We start from the raw sequence: 22,130 nt of genomic DNA on the forward strand, positions 1-22,130 counted from the left end.
CTTTTGTTTTTCGGATTCTGTGCTTTCATTATCGTTTGTCAAAACGATAACGAAAATACCTGAAATTCGGATGAAAATGCATTCGGACGAAAACGAATGCACATGTTTAGTCTTCAGGGAGTTCCATCGGAGATCCGGTGATGTCACGGACATCAACGTCTCCTCCCCCCTTCCCCAAGTGCCTCTGTCTGCTAACGAAGGGAAGGGGGGAGGAGTCTGTGATGTTGAAGTTCTGATTGAACGTAACGCGTACAGGGGAGGAGCTACGCATGACGTCACCCGCTGCTGCCCTACGGAACTAACACGATTGTCGGCTTTACATGCTGTGTTTTTATTATTTTTATGTGACTAGTTTGTGTTTGAACACAAAAATTAAATCTTATACTTAAGCGGTGAGCACTTAGATCTTTACTTTCTACCCATGATCTGGCGTCCTTGCTGAGATCTAAGGAGACGTGAGAGAAGTTTATGGTCCATGTTAACCCTTTTGATACCTGCTTGCATGACCACCTGTTTGCACAGGGGTCCATGCCATAAGATGAGAGTGATTAGTTAGACTGGAGGTGGAGGGATTGTCACGCTACTGTCAAAAAAAAATAAAATGACTTATGTCAGTGCTACAGTTTGAATTTAAAACGTATTTGTGTGAACTGTGAAGTTAAGTCATGGATTGTGGAAACTAACTAGTGTCAGGTGATTGTATATAGTGTATACCACATTTAACACTGACTAATGCAGAGTTGCAATGCAAGGAGATCAGCTAAAAGTAGTTGGATCTGTATGTGTGTTATAATTAATCGAAATTAGTCGATTATTCGATTTTAAAAAAATCGATTAATCGAACACGAAAATTTTTAATCAGTAACAGCCCTATTTGATTTAAAATTTTCTTCTGTTCATTCACTGTGTATTTTGTAAATTGATAAAAATAAACAAATAAAAAATATATTTTTGAAAGAATTCTTACGTTACAACATTTCTTCGCACCTGCCTAAAACTTTTGCACAGTACTGTATATAAGTGGTGAGGAGGTGGAAAGGGTGGACACTATTCCATTTTTGGGGGTATTCTACAAAGTAGTTGTCATGTTCTCAAAATGCTTGTTTACTAGTGGAAAAGGGTAGCAGAGGTTGGTTTTCCTTATGAGATTGAAACAGGCTGAATTGTCCTTCTGGTTTCTATCATTGCAAAACTGAGAGCATTCTTCTCCACTGTGCTGTAGTCCGATATGCCAGTTGCAGGATGGAGGATAAGAAGTGCCTTTCTATTGTGGTGAAAACAGGACAGCAGATCATAGGTACGGGTCTACTGAATTTGAATACAGCATATCAGCTGATTGGAGCAAAATCTATTAGTAGTGATCCAACCCATCTAGGTTACAGTGTGTTTACTCCATTGCCGGCAAGGAAAATACATAGGACACTTAAAATGCACACTAATCGCTTAAAGTATAATTTTTTTCCCTAGAGCTGTACTGTTTATAAAACCACCAGGCATACAGATTTAGGACTTCTATGTGAATTACTGGTATTTTAAATGCTCACTAACTTCAGTGGGGTTGGGATTTGGCATTCAAACTTCAGTAAAGTTTGCCAAACCTACCTCCAACCGAACCCAGGTATTTTACACTAATCCCTATTCCTGGTCTGTTATATAATATAAATTATTTTTTGTCATTGTTTTACTATATGCTGTAAATACAAATTTTAACAAAAAAGGAAACTGAGTTGTATTTGAGTTAAAGAGAACTAAGCAAAAGGAGTAGGCACAAGTAAAAAATGTATATTGTAATCATAATTTATTTTGACAAAGGGTATTTAATGATATTACTATTATTCTTCCAACAGAATCAAGAAGTTATAGCCCATTGCCTTATACAGGGGTGCCATTTTTAATCAGTTCTTCTAAAACCAAGCCACCAGAAACTCTGCTCTACACTATATCCGGAAAAGGCAAATATACCCCGTCTGATGTCCTCTCTAGTAGTATTGCATCAACATCGGTTGTGGCGTCCACCACAAAGTTTCCTGCATCTACAATGGACTCATCCTTTAAAATACCTGTGTCAACAGCTCCTGAGACTTTATCATCACAGAAAAGGACATTAAATCACAGCACTGACAGCAGGTGGGGGAGTATACTAACCTGCAAAGAGCTATATTAATCTACATCACTTTCCCCAAGCTAGGCATAGAAAGTTGTAGTTACATGTCTTATGCTTATTAATGAATAATCACCCAAACATTCTGTATTTATATTTATATATTTATTTTAGTTTTGGATGTATTGAGGCAGTTTTATACCCCATCAGATCTGGATTTTTCTCCATGAACTTGCCAGGGTGCTCTCCCCCTACCACTAATAAGTAGCCATTCAGTTCCTGGCATATAACAACATCCCTTCTATGCCATTGCCTCAAAAAATATGTGAAGGCAGAGAGTCCTCCCATCACCATAAAAAGTCACCTTGTTAGGAACAAGTGTAGATTGCTGTTTAGGAGGTCAGCTGACTCTTCTAGGATTGGGCTGGAGGTTTGCCAAGAGTTGTATGGTACTTTGTATTGAGGCAATAATGCCAGCCAGCTACAGTGCATCTGGAAAGTATTCACAGAGCTTCCTTTTCCCACATTTTGTTATGTTAAAGCCTTATTTCAAAATGGATTACATTCATTATTTTCCTAAAAACTCTACAAATAATACCTCATAATGACAATGTGAAAGAAGTTTGTTTGAAATATTTGCAATATAATAGGTCCTATAGTTACTCTTTAATTTGCTCTTTGTTTTGCCAGGGTGAGAACCCACCAGCAGCAATTGTTTTCTCAATGCCTGTATAGATGGAGAATTGATGCAAACATCTCCATACTGCACATTATTGGGATGTGCTTGTGACAAGCGCATTTAGATAGTAAGATGAGCAAGGAAATTATTCCAAGATGGTGCACACATTACCATGTAATGGGCTTCATTGACTAAACACTATTGAGCAGGTAGCAAAAAGGAATTGCAAATGGGGAACCCTGTAGGGCAGCCCCCTTGAATAGCTCCTGGACAGCTGAAGCTCCTATTTTTCTGTTCTGATACCAAAGTAATTGGACAGTGGTTAGATGAATGAAGATATCCGCACAAGTGCCCATATAGGTAGAACCTTCCTAGTGTGATGGCTCAGGTGTAATTTCCAAAAGGATGTTATTTTGGCCACCCACTGGCAGGGTACTTGGATTCTGGCAGAAACTGTCACACTGTTATGGCAGCCTATGGCAATTTCCCATCTTTGTTTCTAGTTTCTGTTTCCCTCTCTTTTTCCCCTAGACCACTAGTTTGAGTCTCATAGAGGCTATTTCTTTACATTTGTGTTTCCTGGTTCCCCTCTCTTTTTCTATCAGTGCTTATGTCACTTCTACATTCCGAAGGCAGTTCCTCCCTTCCTTTGGTTCAGCAAGTTTGGGAGAGTGTAGGTGGAAGAGGGACAGAAGAATACGAAGAGCCCTCAGGGGAATTTGTGGCCTATTTAAATCCGGCAGTGGCCTCAGATATTGCTGCTCTCCCCAAGCTTGTTTTCCTCCTACATTCCAGTCAGGAGGTGCATCAAAATATTATTGGGATTGATTTCAGTGTTTTAAAATGTATCCATTAACAGATACAGATATCTGACAGATGCACCTTTAAAGTATACATATCCTTAATGAGACTGGCCGAGCATGTCACCTTACAGCAGGATAATGTGGCAAATTTCAAGGATGTCATTTACTGACATGCATACACAGACTTGAAGAAAATGTATGCAGTGGCTGCAGCCACTTCCATAGTCCTCGTTTCCTAGTATTTATAGTCCGTCTAACATACACTATAGGCATGTACCATTAACCTCCTACTATCTCGAGGCCATTTATCAGTGGCTCTGTTATCAACATTGCCTTATTTGCGTTGTCTGCGCTGATTTATAGCAGACTATGTGGTGGATCCTCCACCTTACTCTTTGCACTATACTCTGTATCCCTACATCAATTTCTCATTAAAGGGTTCAGTGTGCGTCCTCCACTTCAGGAGACTCCTGCCTCTCAACTAACTTTGAGGAGGCCATTCCTTAAATCATGGAGGGGCGCAGCTCAGACCCCTCTATGCCAGGGTCTCAGAGGAGAGAAAAAACAGAGTAAAAAGAGAAAAGGGAATCAGTTTTTTTTAACACCTTTAAAAATGTGGGTGAACAACATTAAAGAGGCTTTAAATTGAACATAGATAAGGCAGTCATCAACACACCCTTGTCAGATATCATAGTTACAGAGGCCAATCCTGGGCGGGTGCCCAGGGTGTACTGCGCCTAGACGCCTAGAGCTGAGGCAGAGAGGGGGGCACCTAAACTGTCAGTGCTGCTGCCCGCCTCCTATCACAGGATCTGCACACACAGATCCTCAGTCTCCAGGAGCTTCAGGCAGCTGTCTGGGGGAGGGCACTGATGTCATCTCCTCCAGCAGGAGCCTGGGAGGAAGCATAATTAGCATGTTGCTGAGATGAGGTAAGTACACAGGAAAGATTGTGCAGAAACTGATCTTTGGGGGTGTAATGATTGTACTCCCCCATGTAATGTGCAGTGCCCACCATATGATGTATTATGTCCACCATGTGAAGTATTGTGCCCACAATGTGCAGCGCCCACCATGTGATGTACTATGTTCACCATGTAATTTACCGTGCCCACCGTGTGATGTAATGTGCCCACCATGTCATTTGCTTTTCTGTACAGTGTCCTCCATGTATAGCAGAGTAGTGTGCCCTCTGTGTAATGTACTGTGCCCACCATGTCATGTGCTGTGCTGTACAGTGCCCACCATGTAATGCAGAGTAGTGTTCCCTCTGTGTAATGTGCTGTGTCCACCATGTCATGTGCTGTGCTGTACCCTGCCCACCATGTAATCTGGAGTGGTGTGTCCTCTGTGTAATATGCTGCAGTCACCATGTAATGCCGAGTGGTCTGCCCTCTGTGTAATGTGCTGTGCCCACAATATAATGTGGAGTGGTGTGCCTTCTATGTAATGTGCTGTGCCCACCATGTAATGCAGAGCGGTGTGCCCACCGTGTCATGTAATGTGCTGTACAGTGCCCACCGTGTAATGTGCTTTGTCCACATGTAATGCGGAGTGGTGTGCCCTCTGTATAATGTACTGTCCCCACCATATGATATGCTGTGCCATGCCAACCATGTCATGTGATATGTACACCATGTCATGCACTGTACAGTGCCCACCATGTAATGTGCTGTGCCCACCATGTAATGCAGAGTGATGACCATGTAATGCAGAGTGATGTGTCCCTTATGTAATGTGCTGTGCCCACCATGTAATATGGAGTGGTGTGCCCACCATGTAATGTGCTGTGCGATGCCCAACATGTGTTTACCGTGTCATATGCTGTGCCCACTGTGTCATGTGCTGTGCCCACCATGTAATGTGCTGTGCCCACCAGAAAATATGGAGTGGTGTGCCCACTGTGTAATGTGCTGTGCCCACCATGTAATGTGGAGTGGTGTGCCCACCGTGTAATGTGCTATGCCCACCATGTAATGCGGAGTGGTGTGCCCACCGTGTAATGTGCTATGCCCACCATGTAATGTGGAGTGGTGTGCCCACCGTGTAATGTGCTATGCCCACCATGTAATTCGGAGTGGTGTACCCATGTAATGTGCTGTGCCCACCATGTAACCAACATCTGTGACACGGACTGGGTTGAGGGCAGGGAAATAACACATGTACACAAATTTTTTTTTTAAATCAGAATTGATCTACAGGTGTTCTCTTCCCTGTGAATTGAAACCTAATAATCCAGCATAAGATTCGAGTGATCTTTTGTGAGAGGCAGCCTGAAATGGCAATCTCTGACCATCTCTTCGCAGTCTCTGTATCATGTCCTCAATCTCTGACTATTTCTTGTTTCATGCCTGCAGTCTCCGACCATCTCCTGTATCATGCTCGCAGTCTCTGACCATCTCTTGTTTCATGCCCGAAGTCTCTGACCATCTCCTTTATCATGTCTGCAGACTCTGACCATCTCCTGTAGTATGTCTGCAGACTCTGACCATCTCCTGTAGTATGCCTGCAGCTTCTGACCATCTCCTGTAGTATGTCTGCAGTCTCTGACCATCTCTTGTATCATGCCTGCAGTCTTTGACCATCTCTTGTATCATGTCTGTAGTCTCTGACCATCTCCTGTAGTATGTCTGCAGTGTCTGACCATCTCTTGTATCATGTCTGCAGTCCCTGACCCTCTCCTGTAGCATGTTTGCAGTCTTCGACCATCTCTTGTATCATATCTGCAGTCTCTGACCATCTCTTGTATCATGTCTGCAGTCTCTGACCATCTCCTGTACTATGTCTGCAGTCTCTGACCATCTCCTGTACTATGTCTGCAGTCTCTGACCATCTCCTGTACTATGTTTGCAGTCTCTGGCCATCTCTTGTATCATGTCTGCAGTCTTTGACCATCTCCTGTACTAGGTCTGCATACTACTATACTGTGTAGTATGTCTGAAATCTCTTACTTAAACACACTACTAATAGTATTAGATATCTGTTTATGCCGAAGGTGGGACTGTGCAGGGGAGGCAGAGTAAAAGGGGGCACTGCAATTAGAGAGATGGGGGGGGGGGGAGGACGTCAGACTGCAAGGCGCACTGTGATGGGGGGCTGTGAAATTTGTGCAATAAATATTTGTGAAAACATTACAAATTTTTGTGGGTGTTTTTACATTTTAAAGTTGAGGAGGTGCTAGATATAGGATCTGCCCCGGGTGTCAAATGCTATAGGTACGCCCCTGCTCGAGGCTGCTGATCAATCACAGCAGGCACCCACATCCAGGTCCCGCCTCTCATGCCTGTTACTAACTGATCACAGCCTGCACACACGGCAAGTCTCGTCTCTCATGCCTGCTATACAATCAGAGTCTGCAGAAAAGTTCTCAATCTGTACACTCCGGGATCTATTGCAGGGATGTGTGTAGGTGCAAACTGGGTGGAAGGTAGGCACCAGATAGGCTCAATCTATTAGACCCCATTGTAGTCTCTAATGGGGCCTGGTAGGGGTATCTTTCTAACAGACTCTCTAACAGAGGTCCTTTCTGAGTTCATTAGAGAATTCCCCCTCCAGGTCCCATTACTCTGCTTCTCTTCCTGTATTTTGTTTATTGTTAAGAGATCGTGGGAGGATCCCAGGGTAACAAAGACTCCTTAGGGAAGCATCTCTGTGTTTGAGTCATTGCCATAGAAACATTTGTAAAGGTAGGAGATAGTAAGATGACCAGGCCTAAGTGGGGGTGCCAGAAATATTTCTGCACCCAGGCGTCTGACCCTAGAATCGGCCCTGGTAGTAGGTAAGGTTGAATAAAGACAATAGTCCATCCAGTTCAACCTGTGTTGGTGTACGTGTTTCAGAGTTGATAATCATTTCCAATATCCCTGTATATTGTGTTCACTAAGATGCACATCCATCAGCCGTTGCAAGCTGGATAAGGCAGCAGATTCCCATAGTGATTAGGAGCTAAAGTCTTGTTTATTGCCATTGCTTATTTTTAAGTAAAGCATTTTTATTCAACAGAAGCCCTCTATGTTGTTTTGTATGTCATTATTGGTGAAATGGTGAGGCACATGGGAAATTCCTATTAAATACTTACCCAAATTTTCCTTTCCTGGTGCCTCACCATGTGAGCTCTGTTACCCACCCTTCAGAATGTTGGCTGTGCATAAGGATAAGAGCTTTATAGCTATTTAAGGGCGCTCTCCTAAGGGTTAATGATAAAAAAGGGATCTGTGCCTCTTTAAAGGTAAATGCTAATTGGTTACTATGGTAAACATAGTGAGAAAGGAAAATACTTATTAGTTGCTATAGGCAAGATATAGGCCACAAATAGTGAGAAAAGCACTCTATTCGACATTATGCCACTCGACCTGTCAAACCTGCAGCTCGAAGTCTTCTCTTCACGGTTCAGACTGAGACTTGCTTTGTTTGATCAGTGTTAAGCTGTGCTTGAAGCTATTGTCCTGAGAGCTGGCAGTCATGCAAGCTGTTGACGCTCTGAAATTTGTCTTCTGATTCTGTCCACTGTAGGGTCAGTGTTTCCTCCAGTTTCCTAGTGCCTTTTGGTGGTGTGAGAAACTATACTCACTGACACCTAGGCTTTCTTTGCAATTTCTCTAAAGGAAAGACCTACACTTTTAATGGTTTGTCTATCTTCCTTTGTTAATTGCCTTTTTATTGCCATTTTGAGATAAATATACTAATTCCTGCATGTAACAAATGTGGAAAATATAAGTCTGTTATTAGATTATAAATATTAATCTAATAACAGTGAGAAACAACATAATGTATAAAAGCAAAAGACTGCATATGCTTGAGCAGATTAGCTCTTAATTGCTGCAGCACAATATACTAAAAATGCAGGTATACCGGACAATCACGCAAATATCTAGTGAATATTTATGTAGCAGGGTCCCAGGCCTCCTTCAGTCTAATGAGAACCTCCAGGCCCAGAGAAAGCTGACATCCTTCTGTATATGGCGGGTTGTGAGGCATATTGGATGCAAGGTAGTTAAAGTTATTGGGCCCCAGACACTTCTTGAATGCAAAAGAGATTTTTATTTCTCTTAACAAACTTTTGGGGGAGAGAGGGTTAGGGCCAGGACACTTTTAGGTAGTTGCAAGTTCAATTGGCAGACTCTGAGACTTCAATAGGAGGACAGCCATGCAGGGAAAGGCATCCAGCAAGACGCCACATCTGCATGTGCAGGAATGCTGTCTCCTTTCACTTCCGCTACAATCACTCCTTGTAGTTCTTCAGCCAACTGAGCTTCCGGTCTCTCACTAAACTAACTGATTCACTGACACTGCACTGGATCCCTTGAGCTCCTCCAATCTTCATGATGGTATCTTCCTCAAGCGTCACTCTCTGCTGGGTCCCTAGCTTGGCACTCAAGATACCTCTCAAGCTTTACCCCACTGGCCTGCTCGGTCCCTGGCTTGACACACAAGTCTGCTCTGCAAGCGTCACCTCCGCTGGCTGGGTCCCTGGCTTGATACTCACTGACGTTTCCCATTCCTTCACCATCCCCGGTTGGTGAGAATGCTGTTCCGGTACTTGCTTCAGTTACTCACTGTGGTCCTCCCAGACAGACGTCCAGGTGGCACAGAACACAGATCACCTGACCTCTTCCAGCAGGCCGAGGGAGCCAAGAAAACTCCTGCCCATTGGCTGAGACACCCCACATACCCATAACTTGACCTTGTGTTGCCCTTCTCATATCTAAAACTACCAAGTACCCGGCCACCTAGTGGTAGAAGAGAAAAGTGCAACAAGGCCAAACTTAGGGCGAAATCAATAGAGCTCTAACAATCAGCCAGGATGACAAGTAAATTTGTGAGGAGCAACCCTGTCTAAACTCCAGGGTGCTACATGTAAAATAAACAGACACACCAATAGCAGTTTTGATAAAAAGCATAAAACAAAATTTGGACATCAAAATACATAGTTAAGTTTCTTACACATAAAAATGACTATAAACATTACACAAAATAACAAGACTTAAACATACACTCCTATAGCAAATATCCACAAAAATAAAATAATACTTCTTGAATGTCAACAGCTTACACTGGATATCTGGATATGCAGGAACAGGACAATGAGGAGCCCTGACTGCATGCTTGATCATTCCACAGCTCCAAAAATACTTTTTTCCCCACGGTAGGTACTCTATATTTTTAGAAAAAATTGTATATATAAAGTTGCGCTACAATTACATGAAAGATGAAAGTGAGAAGTCTAATACAAATCGATGAAATTACAAATCAAAAAACATCCTGTGTAAAGTTCAATCAAGAAAGAAGGAGTCCTTTGTAATAAGGGGCTCTCTGTTTCCAAGAAAAACCAATGAATAGGGAAATCGATCCTTTTTACGAATTCAGTGTGATCTTCTTACAAATCCAGAGCTGAAAAAAGTTTGACTCTTACCACAATGGGTGGACTCCCAGTCAATGGAGTCGTTAGCGCGAGCAGACAGCCCTCTGCAGGGTTCTTTTGCGTGTAATCCGTTCCGGTGTGCTACTAGACGCATGGATGGATACGGATCATTCGGAAGTAACCAGCCTAGATTACAACAATTCCGTACGTCCTCCTTCCCTTCTCGAACATCGTAGATAGTGGCTATCCAATCTCTCTGTACGTCTGGAGTATGTTTATAGCTCCCCAGCGAATCGTCCGATGTCAATGTTTTTCAATACGCAAACATCCTCCTTGTGCCCCAGGAGGATGTTTGCGTATTGAAAAACCTTGACATCGGACGATTCGCTGGGGAGCTATAAACATACTCCAGACGTACAGAGAGATTGGATAGCCACTATCTACGGTGTTCGAGAAGGGAAGGAGGACGTACGGAATTGTTGTAATCTAGGCTGGTTACTTCCGAATGATCCGTATCCATCCATGCGTCTAGTAGCACACCGGAACGGATTACACGCAAAAGAACCCTGCAGAGGGCTGTCTGCTCGCGCTAACGACTCCATTGACTGGGAGTCCACCCATTGTGGTAAGAGTCAAACTTTTTTCAGCTCTGGATTTGTAAGAAGATCACACTGAATTCGTAAAAAGGATCGATTTCCCTATTCATTGGTTTTTCTTGGAAACAGAGAGCCCCTTATTACAAAGGACTCCTTCTTTCTTGATTGAACTTTACACAGGATGTTTTTTGATTTGTAATTTCATCGATTTGTATTAGACTTCTCTCTTTCATCTTTCATGTAATTGTAGCGCAACTTTATATATACAATTTTTTCTGAGTTTTTCCATATCTTGATATTAGATGGTTTTTAGTTGCAGCTTTTAGGTTTACCCCAAGCGCGATATTTTTGTTTTTTTGTACTCTATATTTTTAGTCCTGTATACCAGAGACCACCCACAGGATGTAATTATTCCTCTTGACCACTCACAGGTCATTTTGTAAGTGATGTCAGCAAGCCATACTTGCCCCCCCCCCCAAACCACATGGTCAATTGAATGTGCAGCAGCCATCTTTAAACACACAACGTCAGCTTGCTCACTAACGAGAGATATTATTACACATGTATGGGAACATTTGTTATAAATCAGGTAAAAATATCCACTACTGATACAATCCAACTGTTGGTCCCATACATAGGCTATAATTACAATCCATACATTTCCACTTCTCGTAGGGGCCTAGCTTTCCTTATTTTTTTTTCTCTTATACACATCATACACATAACACAAAAATACAAACTATGCCTACAATATGCACAAGCTGACTATCTTACTAGCAAATAAGCATATCTTTGCTCAGAGTTCAACTCAAAACGTCTCCAAAGTCCACCAGCTTCCAGCACATATGTCTTGCCTCTCTGTCTTTTAGAACAACTCTCCTCTTTACCTCCCATATGCTTGTTCAAAAGTCCTCAGCTCCTCCCCCATACTTCCTGCAAAGAACTTCCTCTGAATCTAGTCTGACTGGTTCATTTGCTTTTCAATAGGGGGGGCCTTAGATCTTTAAAACACATGGTCTTAAAAATCTAGCTATTCTATACTAACTCAAAAATGTATATATTATAAAATCACCTACTGTAAATATCCAAAGCAACACATTCCACCTCTTATTTTTATAGCATGATATATAAAAAAAAATGAAAGCTTCCCAATTAAGAAAGGCATTGATTTCCAGCATCTCTCTCTCTGTGATGTCCTGGGAACACTGGCCTGCTGTTGTCTTTACAGCATGGCACTCTCTAGCAAAATGCCCCAGTCTATGACAACAAAAACACTTAAAGCGGAGTTCCACACAAAAGTGGAACCTCCTGTTTGTGAAACTGAGCTTTTGGGGAGGGGGGGGAGCAGGTACCTGAATTTTACCGGTACAGGCTCTTACTTCTGTTCCAGTCACCTAGGTGACCGGAAGCACAAGCTCTCCCTGCCAAAGTCTTCTGGAACATATGACAGGTTCTAGAAGAATTAGGGTCTGTCACAGACCGCAGCGCTGCTCGCGCATGCACAGTGGGCACCCAACTGTGAAGCCACAAGCTGTTATAGTCGGGTGCCCATAGTAGAGATGCTGGCACCACCAAGGGAGAACACGGCTGCAGTGGGCACACAGCTGGACCATGGGGCAAGTGATTGTGTGTTTATTTAAAGTCAGCAGCTACACTTTTTGTAGCTGCTGACTTTTAATAAACAAATGACTGGAACGCCACTTTAATGTGACTGAATCGATCATTCCCAACCACTTGCTTTCACCTTTTAAGCAAAGTTGGTGTAGGAATCTGAAGGGGGGAATTGTGGGAGGAGGAGCCTCAATAGAGGGTAGCGTTTGGTCAAAAATGTCAGGTACCACATCCTACCAAAAACTTGCACAAAAAGACCCTATAAGCCAACTAAAAGACTTTAATGGTACCAATAAATTTAGTTTAAAAATATCAAAAGTTTTATTATATTACAGCTTTGTTAAAAACATAGAAACATACAATGACATGACATGCCGAAAATTCACATATATGAGATAATAATAAGGTACTACACAGTAAAAGACTGGGTCATCATCCCTAGTATGGTCAGGTGATGACTAGTTTGCTAGTCAACAGGACAGGTTCCCCTCAGAACAGGCCTCACCATGATCGACCAAAAAGGTTGAGTGCACGTGCTCAGCATCATATCCAGAGGTTGTCTTTGGGAAATAGACATATACATAAAGTGCAAAACTAGCCACTTTTGAGAGCTGACATGGAATTAAGCAAAATTTTAACATAAAAACCAAGGTTTATCTATAGAAGAGCCCCCACATTAAGAGATTTGATTGTGAAAAATGTATTGGATCCACCAAGCAAGCAGAATGCGGTTTTCTTTCAAGGAAAGGGCTTTTACCCATGTAAAAAATGTTATGCATGCTGTAACACTAAACAGAAGGGACAAAAATGCAAAGGGGGTAGTATATATGTTGGAATGTTCCTGCTCCTTACAATATATAGGAAGAACCAAACGCCCTCTATGGAAAAAGACTACGTGAACATGTACAGAATATAAAAGCTGGCTTTCCAAAACACGGTGTCTCTCGCCATTTTGCAGAAGTACATAACAAAAATCCTGCTGATTTTTTGATGAAGTTTTGCGCTATAGATAAATACAAACCCCACTGGAGGGGAAGCCACAAAATTAGGGAGTTAAGCAAAATGGAATCCTGATGGATTTTCGAAATCAATAGTTTTGCGCCTTTGGGGGCCTTTGGGGGTCAACATTGATTTCGATTTAAATTGTTTTATATCTGATTTATAGCCATTTTATGGAGTTTTTATCATTATTTTTATTGTATTATTTTTTGGAAAAATATTTTTTTATATATATTTAAAAAAATTAATATTTTCCAAGTTTAGGGTTTTTGAGATAAGTATTAGTGGGTGGGCCTCTTAAGAAGGTGGATGGGCATAGTTGCATATTAAAGTTTTTTAGTATAATTTAAAAAAATAATGATTTAACATAAATATATAAGCTAATGGATTATTAATTAACACCATTAATTATTCAGCGAATTTGTTAAACTGATTGGTGTTTATTTTTTATTTTTTTTTATTTTTACTTTTATGCATAGCGTAATTATTGGGCAAAAAATGGAATATCCATTACGCTTTTTAATGTAAAATATCACAGGGTTTTTATTTATATTTTAAGTGATAACTATTAAAAAATTGTATGTTGTATTCAGAACGGTAAAATGTAATGGTTAAATTGGTGCTGTTGGCATCTGAAATGATTGTATCCGCTTCGTGTATACATTTTGGTTGTGGATTGTATCTTTTTTCATGCAAAAGCTTTGGTTGGAGCTTTGAGGAAGGTGACATGATGATACAATGAATCCTGTGTAGTCACTATGGCAACCGCATAACAAAAAGCGGCTTTAAAATCCCCCATGAACGTCACCAGGCTAATTTCCTTTGAGAATGACCTGTGACGCAACACGTCGGGAGGAGGAGCCAGTGACGCCAAGCCCACAGTGTTCAGAGGCACGGAGAGGCTATGAGGAGGAGTACAATCTGACGTCACGCTTTGACTGGAAAGATTTTGTGAGTGGATCAATGTGCACATATAAAGTTTATTTACATATTGCAGTAGTTCACTATCCCCTGTCTCTTTTCTCTCCTATGGCAAATGAAAGGTAAATGTTAAGGAGCAAGAGATAAGTGGAACAGCGGGACAGCACTGAAAGCTTGTCTGGTATGGTGTCTGTGGACAGAACATATGGGACTGAGTGATAAATCATTTTGAGGATTATACCCTGTGTCTTGTGGACATCACCGCATGGGAGTGTTCTGATTGCAGTTTAGATATAACAGCTGTATTTGATAGCTGCATTTGATCATATCCTTGATCCATCCATCCTATCAGGAGTAGATAAATATACATGCTGTATACGTGGTATTTATTTCATATATGCACGGAGTGCATTAAGTAAGGAGAATTAATTTATTTTAATTTTTAAATTAATTTATATACACGGTGTATTTATTATGGATAATTAATTAATTTTTCATTCATATTTATTTTTCATTCATATTTATTTTTCATTTATTTATATACACGGTGTAAGGGATCTTCCCGGGGTAGGGTGAGTTTGGACACAGTTCACAGCAGACTTGGAATTTATAAAGCAGACCTTGGCGTTTATTCGTGGTACAAACAGTCCAACAAACAAAAATATACGGCAACACCGTGCTCTTTAAGTACAACAGAAAAAAAATAAAAGAAACAACCTAGCCCGGCTGGGCGCTTACTAACAGGTTCTTCTCACCTATCTGACACTTATAAACACAGCGTCTTTCGCCTGGATATCGCAGGGTGGGTTTTAGCTCCAGCAGTGGCTGCGCTCGCAGCTTCCTCCAACACACAGACTGTTCATTTCCCTGGCTGAGAGCAAACACCTGCAGGCCCCGCAGAGCCTTTACCTTCCCAGGCTAATTAGGATCAAAGCTCACCTGATCCAAAACCCAGAACTGGATCGGGGGGTGTGTGGAATGACAGGTCCCTCTACCAAACCTACCTGCCATTCCATATAAACCCAGGCCCGGCAAGATTAAATAACCACTCAGCAGCATATTGCTGCTGAGAAACTGATCCATCCTGGACTTACCATCTCACACTGTGTAGCAACCTGGGTGAGATGTACACCCCCTCGACCACTTCTCCAGTGACATGTCTACATATCCCCCCCCTCGTTTTCAGACCGGAGGGCTGAGCCTTTTGTCCCCACAGACAACTTACCCTTGACAATGCGTCAGCATTTGGCTGTAATTTCCCTGGCCTGTGTTCCACAGTGAAATTAAAGTTTTGTAAGGACAGAAACCATCTAGTCACTCTTGCATTTCTCTCCTTGTTTAACTTCATCCATGTTAGGGGGGCATGGTCTGTCACCAACTTGAATTTCCTGCCTAGCAAGTAATACTTTAAAGATTCTAGGGCCCACTTCACTGCCAAACATTCTCGCTCCACAATGGCATAATTTTTCTCGGCCGGGGTTAGTTTTCTACTCAAGTACGTCACCGGATGCTCCTCACCATTCACTACTTGTGAGAGTACTGCACCTAAGCCTGTGTTAGAGGCATCTGTCTGGACCAGAAATTCTCGCCTGAAATCGGGGGTAACTAACACAGGTGGTTGGCACAAGGCAGACTTAAGGCTTTGGAAAGCCTTCTCGGCCTCTGGGGTCCACGTGACCATTGCTGTCTTTCCGCCCTTTGTCAAGTCAGTTAGTGGAGCAGCAACTGAGGCAAAGTTCGGCACAAATCTACGGTAATAACCCGTAATACCCAGGAAAGCTCTAACCTGTTTCCTTGTCAGGGGTCTAGGCCAATTCTGTATTGCCTCAATTTTATTTAGCTGTGGCTTAATCAATCCTCTCCCAACAATGTAGCCCAGATATTTGGCCTCTTCTAGGGCTAGAGCACACTTCTCGGCATTTATGGTCAACCCTGCATCACTTATGGTATCCAACACGGCCTGTACCTTACAGAGGTGACTTTCCCAATCAGGGCTAAAAATGACCACATCATCGAGGTAGGCGGCTGAGTAATCCCGATGTGGTCGCAGAATCAAGTCCATCAACCTCTGGAAAGTTGCAGGCGCTCCATGTAACCCGAATGGCATCACTACATACTGGAATAGCCCATCAGGGGTGGAGAATGCAGTTTTCTCTTTAGCCTCACCAGAAAGTGGAATCTGCCAGTAGCCCTTTGTGAGATCGAGGGTGGTTATGTACCTGGCGTTACCTAACTTCTCAATCAACTCATCTACCCTGGGCATAGGATAAGCATCGAACTTGGAGATCTCATTCAACTTTCTGAAATCGTTACAGAACCTCCAAGTTCCATTGGGCTTTGGGATTAGCACAATCGGGCTGGACCATTCACTCTGTGACACCTCAATTACCCCCAGATCAAGCATACGTTTTACCTCGGCAGATACGGCTTTCCTACGTGCCTCCGGTATCCTATAGGGCTTTAGGTTTACTCTGCTTCTAGGCTCAGTTTCAATGTGATGATGGATGAGGTGGGTACGCCCTGGGAGGTCAGAGAACTTGTTTTTGTTTTTCTGTAAAAATTCCTGAGCCTCCTGTTTCTGTGACACTGATAGAGTATCACCTACCTTGACTGGAGGGATTGGTGGTGACAAATTATTAACAGTATTTGTCGCCACCAAGGATTCCCTGTCTTTCCAGGGCTTGATCAAGTTTATGTGATAAACTTGGAAAGGCTTCCTTCTACCTGGTTGGTGCACCTTGTAGTTCACCTCACTGATCTTTTCAACAATTTCATAAGGACCTTGCCACTTCGCCAAGAATTTACTCTCAACAGTGGGGACTAGTATAAGGACCCTATCGCCTGGGTTGAATGTCCTGATTCTTGCGGACCGGTTGTAAATTCTACTTTGGGCCTCTTGAGCTCTCTGGAGGTGTTCCCTTACCAGGGGCATTACAGTGGCTATACGGTCCTGCATTTGTGCTACATGCTCAATAACACTCTTGTATGGGGTGGACTCATTCTCCCATGTCTCTTTTGCAATGTCCAGTAGACCCCTAGGGTGACGACCATAGACCAACTCGAATGGTGAGAACCCTGTGGACGCTTGGGGCACTTCCCTAATAGCAAACATGAGGTAGGGTAATAAATGATCCCAGTCACGACCATCTTTTGCCACCACTTTCTTCAACATATGTTTCAAAGTTTTATTAAATCTCTCCACCAATCCGTCCGTCTGGGGGTGGTATACAGAGGTACGGATGTGTGAGACTTTAAATAGTTTGCATAATTCCTTCATCAGTTTTGACATAAATGGCGTACCTTGGTCAGTTAGGATTTCTTTGGGGATCCCAGTCCTAGAGAACATATAAAACAACTCACGTGCAATTGTTTTAGATGCGGTGTTTCTTAAGGGTACAGCCTCAGGATAGCGGGTCGCATAATCTATGACTACCAAAATATACTGGTGTCCTCTAGCTGACTTTACAACGGGACCCACTAAATCCATGGCAATACGCTCAAAAGGCACCTCTATAATAGGGAGCGAAACCAAAGGACTGCGAAAATGTGACACTGGGGCACTAACCTGACATGTGGGGCACGACTCGCAGTATTTTTTAATGTCATCATATATCGCCGGCCAAAAAAACCTCTGGAGAACCCTCTCTCGCGTTTTGTCAGTCCCCAAGTGTCCCCCAAGAACATGGTTATGTGCCATGTCAAGCACCTGACGCCGGTACGGCTTAGGTACCAGAAGCTGTTCCACAATCTCATCCTTAATCTTATTGACTCTATAGAAAAGATCATTAGTCACCGAAAAATGTGGAAATCTTTTTTCAGCATCTGGTTCCTGAGGTACCCCATTCATAACAGCAACCTGCTCTCTCGCATTTTTGAGAGTGGGGTCCTGTAATTGTGCAGCGCCAAAATTATCCCTAGACACCTCTAAGTCTAGTATATTTTGCTCAGTGGGAGGAGCCTCCTCCTCCCCAGCCAGGACCTGCAAAGGAGAACAATCATTTTCATCCTGCACACTTCTATCATTCACAGGGGACAAGGCAACCCCCTTAGAGGTATCCTCACTCCTTTTGGGGATTTTTCTTTTTTCCCAGAGAGCCCAGAATAATGGAAAATCGCGCCCCAATATTACATTATGCATGAGGTTTTTAACCACACCCACTTCATATTGTACGGTGCCTTGTTCAGTCCCGACTTTAACCAGCACTATAGGGTACACTTTTGTATCACCATGTATGCACACAACACTCATATGCTTTTTAGACTCTAAGTCCCCAGCCACCAGGCTAGCATGCACCAAGGTTACGAGGCTTCCCGAGTCCATTAACGCCATAACGGGAAGGTCATTGATTGTAATATTGCAGATTTGCGGTTCAGTCTCTAGTCCAGGAACTGCAGCACAAGATGGTTCCGCAAATAGCGACTGACGCCGGCTAGCGTCACACTCCATGGGTTCAGTGGTAAGAGGGCAATGGGCAGACACGTGTCCCGCCTCATGGCATCTCCAACACTGGATAGGGCCTGGTCTCTTTGGCAAGGAGTCCTTTTTAGAGCCCCTTAGCCACCCGGGACCATCACCAGTCTTTTGTCCCTGAGACACCACTTGAGCCCTTTTCCCTCCATCAGCACCCCTCCACACTCCCCCAATAGATGGAAGTCTCTTACCAGCTGACGGCACAGATCTGGCGCTCCGGGGAGGTGAAGATGCTGCAGGAACATCAGGGAGGTAGTCCTCAGTCGCCTGGAACCTCTCCACAAGGTTGACAAGTTCGTTTGCATTCTTAGGATCACCTTGTCCCACCCAGCGTTGCAGGTCAGTAGGAAGCGCTCGGAGGTAGTGATCCATCACGACCTTCTCTAGGATTTGTGCAGGAGTAGAAGTGTCTGGCTCCAACCACTTTCTTGCCAAATGGATTAGGTCATACATCTGGGACCTCGCTGATTTGTCCAGACTGTAGCTCCAGTTGCGTACCCTCCGGGCACGGACTGCAGTAGTAACTCCTAGTCGGGCAAGTACCTCCTCTTTTAGCCGAGTATAGTCCTTAACCTCTTGCTCACTGAGGTCATAGTAGGCCTTTTGAGGTTCACCTGTTAAATAGGGCGCAATTACCTCTGCCCACTCAGCGGCTGGTAACTTCTCTCGCTCAGCCACGCGCTCAAATACTGTTAGCTAGGCCTCAACATCGTCCTCAGCAGTCATCTTTTGCAGCGCTCGCTGCACAGTCCTTCTCCCAAAAAAAATCTCCGGAGCGGCTCCCTCCACTGTGGGTGGATTAGCAACCACAGGCGCCTCTCGATTTACTATCAGGTGCTCGATAAGTTGTTGTTGGCTTTGGCGCAAAGCTTGCAACTCTTCCTTATGCATCTGCTGTTGTGCAGCCATGGACTGTTCATGTCGTCTATTGGCCTCTGTCTGAGCCTGCTGTTGTTGCAAACTCACTTGCATAAACTGCTTCAGCATCTCCTCCATGTTGCTGGACTGTTCTTGGAGTGTAGTTGCAGCTTTCACCCAGGACATAAGCAGCTGTAGCCAAGTCTGTCCACACCGTTGCCCCTAGCAACCGTGTTGCCCGCTACCTCCACCAATTGTAAGGGATCTTCCCGGGGTAGGGTGAGTTTGGACACAGTTCACAGCAGACTTGGAATTTATAAAGCAGACCTTGGCGTTTATTCGTGGTACAAACAGTCCAACAAACAAAAATATACGGCAACACCGTGCTTTTTAAGTACAACAGAAAAAAAATAAAAGAAACAACCTAGCCCGGCTGGGCGCTTACTAACAGGTTCTTCTCACCTATCTGACACTTATAAACACAGCGTCTTTCGCCTGGATATCGCAGGGTGGGTTTTAGCTCCAGCAGTGGCTGCGCTCGCAGCTTCCTCCAACACACAGACTGTTCATTTCCCTGGCTGAGAGCGAACACCTGCAGGCCCCGCAGAGCCTTCACCTTCCCAGGCTAATTAGGATCAAAGCTCACCTGATCCAAAACCCAGAACTGGATCGGGGGGTGTGTGGAATGACAGGTCCCTCTACCAAACCTACCTGCCATTCCATATAAACCCAGGCCCGGCAAGATTAAATAACCACTCAGCAGCATATTGCTGCTGAGAAACTGATCCATCCTGGACTTACCATCTCACACTGTGTAGCAACCTGGGTGAGATGTACACCCCCTCGACCACTTCTCCAGTGACATGTCTACAACGGTTATTTATCATTATCTTATCTACACAAATTATTGATTTTTATGGCACTAGAATATTGGAAGATTTTTAGTATTGACTATTGATATTAGTGCACTAATAATTTATATAGTTGTTTTTTTGACATATGAGTGCTGCCACCATTGCCGCAGAGGTTGAAGGGGTGGGGGGACAGCCTCTCAGTGCTCAGACCATACGCCACACACTGCATCAAATTGGTCTGCATGGCTGTTATCTCAGAAGAAAGCCTCTTCTAAAGATCATGCACAAGAAAGCCCACAAACAGTTTGCTGAAGACAAGCAGACTAAGGACATGGATTACTGGAACCATATCCTGTGGTCTGATGAGACCAAGATAAACTTATTTGGTTCGGATGGTGTCAAGCGTGTGTGGTGGCAACCAGGTGAGGAGTACAAAGACAAGTGTGTCTTGCCTACAGTCAAGCAGGGTGGTGGGAGTGTCATGGTCTGGGGCTGCATGAGTGCTGCCGGCACTGGGGAACTACAGTTCATTGAGGGAACCATGAATGCCACCATGTGTTGTGAAATACTGAAGCAGAGCATGATCCCCTCCCTTCGGAGACTGGGCCGCAGGGCAGTATCCCAACATGATAACCCCAAACTCACCTCCAAGATGACCACTTACTTGCTAAAGAGGCTGAGTGTAAAGTTGAGGGACTGGCCAAGCATGTCTCCAGACCTAAACCCTATTGGGCATCTGTGGGTCATCCTCAAACAGAAGGTGGAGGAGTGCAAGGTCTCTAACATCCACCAACTCTGTGATGTCATGAGGACTCCAGTGGCAACCTGTGAAGCTCTGGTAAACGCCATGCCCAATAGGGTTAAGGCAGTGCTGGAAAATAATGGTGGCCACACAAAATATTGACACTTTGGGCCCAATTTGGATATTTTCACTTAGGGGTGTACTCACTTTTGTTGCCAGCGGTTTAAACATTAATGACTATGTGTTGAGTTATTTTGAGGGGACAAAAAAATTACATTCTTATACAAGTTGTACACTCACTACTTTACATTGTAGCAAAGTGTAATTTCTTCAGTGTTGTCACATGAAAAGATATAATAAAATATTTAGAAAAATGTGAGGGGTGAAATCACTTTTGTGAGATACTGTGTATGTGTATATATATATATATATATATATATATATATATATATATATATATATATCAGGCTAAGACAGCCTCTGGCAATCAATATGCGCATGACTATATCTTCCTGTGCATGTGATTATCCTACCAACTTTCCTTTGTTCCCTTCCCTGCAAGATCTGGAATTTGAGCAGGAGTGTGAAATGGCTGGAGCATTTGCATTTGATTATATACAGAATGTATATGACAAAATCTAATAGAGATCAGTCTGCACATAACATGAAGAAAATTACAGGTAACGTTCCAAAAAATATCACAGAGGAATTTGGTTTACTGCACTCGGGTTTCCATCTTTTGGAAGATACTTGCACATCTAAAGGGATGCTTTGGGCAGGGCAGGACTTAGGGTGGTGGGGGCCCCTGGGCTTGAGTCCCTTTTGGGCCCTACCTTCTATACATTACCGTATTATTTGGTGTATAACACGCGCCGGAGTATAACACGCACCCCAAGTTTAGGAGGGAATTTTAAGCAAAAAAACTTTTAGGAGGGAAGTTTAATGAAAAAACTTACATTGAAATGTCCATCAATGCAACCCTATCAGTGTCCATCTGCAGCCTTGCCCATCCATCTGCAGCTTTGTCCAGTGTCATTTGCAACCTTGCCCCAGTGTTATTTGCAGCCTTGTCATTGCAGTCTTGAAGTTTAAAAATGGCGCAGCTGAGATACAGAGTCCTGTGTATCTCGGTGG

The 22,130-nt window shown here is 43.3% G+C and overlaps 1 protein-coding gene across 1 annotated transcript in view; it reads left to right on the forward strand.

Annotated features, from left to right (window-relative positions):
* Positions 1–22,130, forward strand: part of REELD1 (reeler domain containing 1) — an 81,553-nt gene that overhangs the window by 52,521 nt on the left and 6,902 nt on the right. The window contains exon 5 of the mRNA XM_077476992.1: positions 1,848–2,127. Within this exon, the coding sequence (XP_077333118.1) occupies positions 1,848–2,127 (280 nt within the window). The remainder of the gene's footprint in view (positions 1–1,847; positions 2,128–22,130) is intronic.

Source organism: Lithobates pipiens, unplaced genomic scaffold, assembly GCF_037356315.1.
Source record: "Lithobates pipiens isolate NorthernLeopardFrog02 unplaced genomic scaffold, aLitPip1_a1.2 Scaffold_13, whole genome shotgun sequence".
Taxonomy (NCBI): domain Eukaryota; kingdom Metazoa; phylum Chordata; class Amphibia; order Anura; family Ranidae; genus Lithobates; species Lithobates pipiens.